The following is a 5,859-nucleotide window of genomic DNA, read 5'->3' on the forward strand; positions in this document are numbered from 1 at the left end:
AAATATTTTTTGGAATTTTTGTATAATCTCTACTTTTGATTAGGGTATCTGAAAATTCATGATAGTTCCATCATCTCTTATTAACAACATAGAAAATGTGTTTGCTGAACCTTATTCAATACGTTATCTTTCCAAGGAAAGATGCACGACGTTCATGTTCATTTTTCTTCGAAAGCAAAAGACTTGCAAGAGTTCAAGCCTTTCCTTTCGTCTCGTTTAATGCGTGTTTAAGTTATCTCGTTTCATAATATAAAATCGTTAGTTACAAAATGCACGGAAATTCTATTGATTGTTTCACAAACAATCAGTTCAATATATTTGAAGGGAAGTTCGCAACGTATTCAGAGGATTTCACGAGGAATTGATTCAGCGTTCGATCAATTTTGGCAAATTAATTTTAGCATTGACTTCAGAGACTGTGGTAGGTTCTAATGGGGTAGGAGAGGGTGCCAATTTCGGTAGCCGCCACTCTTTTGGCGACGCTTTTCCGGACCCAGGCGGAGTAGATTTTTCCGGAGTTTTTAATCGAAGACTGTTAGGGGATCGCGGGGTGACAGGCGACTTCGTTACTCTATCCTCGGGACTCCTCGATTGAGGGCTGTTGGAAGAACGTGACGAAGTAGGTGATTTTGCTGTTTTGTCTTCTGCAACTTTCGGCTCGGAATTATTAGGAGTACGCGGAGTAACCGGCGACTTCGGTGTTTTATTTTCTGGACTTCTCATCTGACGGTTCTCTGGAGAACGTTGGGTTTTGTTTTCCGCAGCTTTCAGTTCGATACTGTCGGGGGTACGCGGGGTAATGGGTGACCTCGGTGTCCTAGTTTCCGGGTTTTTTAATTGTAAACTGTTAGGAGATGGTTGTGGGCTTCTACCAACCGGAGACTTCGGCGGTTTGCCCTTTGGTACATTCTTGTCTTCTGAAGTCAAAAGTTTCTGATCTTCGCTTTCCATTCCTGTGGTCTCGAGGGAAAACATTTTTTTCGATCCCGTTGAATCAGGAGATTTAGCCAAACTACTCCTCACAGCTTTGGGAGTTACCACAGACGACGGTGATGGAAGCTTTTTCACTTTCGTCGGAGTGCTCGGCGGTGGGTGCGGCGGATTTTTTGTTTGCTCGATGGAAGAATTCATCTCTTCGCTTCCTTCGATCTGAAATATACCAATCGATAAATGATGATAATAAATCAAACTTTTACATATTTCCTTCTTCGCCAGGTGCTGCATCGAAAATTAAAATATTGTTTTATTTAGAAGGAAACGAGACAAAATTTATTATACGATTTATCTAAAAATATTTTAATAAAATATCACATACTCCGGAAGGTTGATAATAATTCATCGTTGAAGTGTTACTTGTGCAGACTGACCTTAAATTACAAATGCGGTGAATAGTAGCGTTGCTTCAGTGTCCATCGAATATTATATAGTGAGGGTGAAGTACACTCTGTGCTAATGTCCGAGAAGAAACAAGATAAATAGCTTCGTCGTTGAAAAAATTGTGCACTGAATTACCATTAAACAATATTGATAAAACTTGGTATAGCATTTGTGAATCTTTGAAACAGGGTTTAGTAAAAAGGCTTGGAATTTAAATTTAAAAACTAAAATATTATTATGCTGACTCTCTTGTTACGTTCACAGGTGTGTCAATCATTCGTTACACAATTGTATTCGTACGAGGATGAATACTCATAACAGTTAACGACACTTTCATGTTTATGCAAATATCGAGTGATTTTCAATATAATAATAATAATAATAATAATAATAATAATAATAATAATAATAATAATAATAGTCGATATGGAAGCAGTAAAATGATAATTAACATTCATTATACATATACTTTCATATAGAGTGTTAATTTTTAAAAATGACGCGATCGAGAGATGCCTTTCATAATTACACTCGCTCCTTATTAATTCTCATTTTCCAACTGGCTCTAAAACAGCTAATATAAGATTTAATTATTATTTATTCTGATGTATACAACAAATGGAGATAGTTTACGTATCTACAGTAACGATTACGAATTTATATCGTATTCTATTACTTAAATACAATATGAAATGTATTATTCGATGCAATCGCGTGAGATGATCTCTCCCCGCTCGTTGCACTGAATGCCTATAATGTAATTGCGCGTCGATACGGTTCTAACGTCGCGTATTCTCCTCTTACGTGCACGTTTCACGTTTAAACAGGATTTCATCTATTTTATATAATGATTTATGGTATCATTTTTAATCCGGGAGTAGGCGAGTTCAGGCAAACCTATAACATTCAATTTTATTTCCAGTTCATAGCGTTTGAATATATTTCCTGTATGACAATATAATTACACAATTCTGTATTTATCAGTTTTCATAAAAACTGATAGATGTTCAATTTTTTTACGTGGACCAACCACAAGAATCGTGAATATTCTTAGATGATGAAATTTTTCATTCCTATCAACGGCGTTGCATTTATTTGATTCTTGCATTTACATATACGTAGGTACATCAAATTTATGTTAGACACATTTATGAGCGTGTCATAAAAGTGTTAGCATTCGATTGAAAGAATAATCGCATGAATACGAGTTAATAACATATTAAAAAAACGTTTAGTAATGAATGTCGCGTTTCCGTGTTGCTACTATAGCACATCCAAAGCCTTGGTTAGTACGTATAATAGCTGGCTATTTACACTATCAACTCAAAAAGTGGCGTGACGCCTTCTTTTCTCTATAGTATAATAGGTTTAGCAAAAATACACCTACTCTCGGTCTATCAATTAAATCATCAGATGTCCGATAGTACGCGATTTGCCTGATTATGCATAAATACCTCCGCTCTACTATGATCGATCTCGTTAGAGCGAAACGATTCCGATGATCCTACGTGATCAAGATAAATGATAATTGATTTTGCTTACAGCCTTAAGCGTATCACGTTTACCGCATCTCCTTTTCAGATCGGAAAAATGTCGTTGATAATGTCTCCAAATGAATTTTTATTGCAATGTACACGATGTGGTATAGCAAACAATTATGTGACGCAGGTTTCGCCTCGTACAAATCACGATGAAAAAGGAAGCTTTGTGTCCTCCCGCTAAATATTTCCTTATCGCTCTAAAATATAGATTAGACTCGCACACTTATAAAAATTCCAGGGACATCGTAAGGTGGTTGTGTGTAAGCTGTCTGAATGAACAAGAATAATTATGCCGTGGCGAATAATGGGGTGGCTCGACGTCGTCCGTTTATGTGTCTATAATAAGAGCGCATTTTTGCAATCTGAAAAAGTGCCGCGAGCTATGTATATCTTTTGGATACTCCGTGGATAAATGCTTCAACAAGATGGAAAAAAAGATCGTTCGCCCTCTTCTTGGCGTGTGTTATGCGCTAGACACGTACGCGTGATCGATCGTACACGACGAATGCCCGGCTCGCTCCTTTTTCTTTTCCCTATTCGAACACCGTGCGAGAAAGAGCGACTCTCCCGTATGGCACGTAAAAAATCTCATTGCCATCGTCGACGCGAAATGATCACCGATTGACCTGTACGCGATTTTTTAATTGATTCGAAGCCAACGTAACGGCGCAGAACTCGGGACGCTCGGCTTGCCCCTCGTACATGAAACGTATTGATGTCTGTGCTCGTGTGTGTCTGTACGCGTGTCTGACTCCGTGAACGGGTCGATAACTGGCCTGCGATTCAATCATCGGGGAGGAAGATTAATCAGACGCAGATGACAAGGGGATCGGGTCTAGCGGCGGAGTTTTCGTGATCTAGCATTCCTGGTTGAGGTTCTCGTCCGACGTGGGTAGACCGTTGTTGCCGGCGGCGACCGTGCCAGGGGGCACAGGGCTCTGCGGGCACAACACATTCAGGATTAAGGTGGCCCATTAACCCTTCGCGTTACAAGCGTATCAAGGTCGTGTTAATCTGGGTCACGTTAAACCTTTGAAGCAAACCGACGCTCTCCGCTCCGTACGGACTCTCCTCGTCCCCACGGATTCGTTTATGAATTTTACATTATCTTTCCTCCGATTAAAATGCCAGCAATAAAAGTAATTATTATTTAATAACATTGCGGTTTGTTAATTTCATTACTTTTAGTCATGGCACAAGGATTTGGTAAATTCCAATTCTGTTCGATGTTACTACTTTCTACTAAATGATGTTTGTGCATACTAATATCTGCTGATATGAAAGCAATTGTAAGTGCTTCAAAGGATTAAGCAACCGTTAAAAATATTGATTAACAACTTATTTATTGTCCCATTAATTTCAAAAATTCATAGATACGTAAAATAGAATTTTACTCGAGAATCGATAATTTTATTAAATCTGATAACTTTTTGAATAAATGGTAAGAAAGCATGCAACGCGTGTTCTTAAGCTCTCATCGTGCCAAACGGTGCGAGTACACGTGGTACGATAAATAATCTCGAGAAAATTAATAAAAGAATTTCGAATTTGAAATTAAATAAAAAATATCATCAAAACTTGTTTCACAAGATTTTTTTAAACAGACATACCTGTGATCCGCTGCCGCTGACACTTTGTACATTCGAGCCGGTTTGTCGAAGATAACTCGTGTCGTTGAAAATCTTTTTATCACCACCACCCGGCTTATGCTTCACGTTGTCCAAGGAACCGATTTTGCTCTCAGCTTTTATATCAACTTTCTGCGTCTGAATCTGAAATCAATCATTGTCTGCAATACGTACACATTGTAGTAAATTGAATAATAGAGCGGACAGTGTAATTTGTAATTTAGTACGCAGTAATTCTTAATTGGACTCCCTCAAGCCTTTGGCGTCGTGCTTTCTAAACTAATAATTTGATCTTGACAATGAACATTTATATTATACTTGGGTACCTACTGGTTTTAAAACATGCAGGAACATGCTTTAATTGATCTCTTTAAATTGAATTTACTTACCTTAGAGCATATACTACTGGAGGCAGCTTCCATTATTTCCATTAACAAGAGAGATATAGTTTGTCTACATGCTCTCTTTTTTCATAGCACTGGATTGGCCAAGACCTTCCTCCTCGAAATAGCCTCTTTCGTATAATTTATTAACAAGTAAGGGGAGCGTTTTAGCCAATGCCTTGCTGTGAAAGGGAGACAGCATGTAGCGAAACATTTCTACCCTGTCTACACCTTCAACGTCTGAGAAATTACCTCCAGTAGTACATGCTCTAAGTTACTTACTGTAAAAAGAGTACATTCGAATTCGGTAAACTTTGTAATTTTTAACGAGGACAACAGAGAGATACACAGAGACAACAAATATTAGTTTAAATAGTCACGGCAGCTAACGGATTAATTACTCCCTTCAGAATTTCGTGATTTACGATCCAGATTATGTAGTGGAGGATATTGTGTGATGAGATAATTTGATGTACTTACGCCGTTGTTCGTGTCCTGTGGCGTCTTAGGTGGCGTCGCCGATGACTGAATACCAACAAACAATAATGACTTGTTAATAATGACAGGTGACAATGCATGCGAGAACGAGGGGCATGGCGGTCGCTCGCTAGAGTAAAGGGCTATGTCAATCTGTAGCTGATGATGCAGTCCGGGGGTCCTTGTTTGAAAAAGATATTCTAATATATGCTCAAGATTTCTTCACATCAAGAAACGCTAGACGCCGAGTTCGTCGTTAATACATTTTTCTTGATGCTAGAATTCTTGTTTTCTATCAATTTTAATAATTAGCTGATAAAAATGTACAAAATGCAGGTCTACATTAACATTCTGTATTACATGCGTGGTTTACTAAAAATATGTATGATTCTCTATTTGACCAAACTGTAACTCTCGTGACGTACATGACAGAATTATTATTGTATGTATTAC

General features: G+C 38.1%; 1 protein-coding gene across 1 annotated transcript in view; it reads right to left on the reverse strand.

Annotated features, from left to right (window-relative positions):
- Window positions 1–6: 6 nt before the first annotated feature.
- tau (microtubule-associated protein tau) overlaps window positions 7–5,859 on the reverse strand; it is a 14,711-nt gene continuing 8,858 nt past the window's right edge. The window contains exon 9 of the mRNA XM_026819212.1: window positions 7–1,149. Coding sequence (XP_026675013.1) covers window positions 367–1,149 — 783 coding nt within the window. The 3' untranslated portion in view covers window positions 7–366. The remainder of the gene's footprint in view (window positions 1,150–5,859) is intronic.

This window comes from Ceratina calcarata, unplaced genomic scaffold (genome assembly GCF_001652005.2).
Source record: "Ceratina calcarata isolate Rehan_Ccalc_2016 unplaced genomic scaffold, ASM165200v1 scaffold97.2, whole genome shotgun sequence".
In the NCBI taxonomy this organism is placed as follows: Eukaryota; Metazoa; Arthropoda; class Insecta; order Hymenoptera; family Apidae; genus Ceratina; species Ceratina calcarata.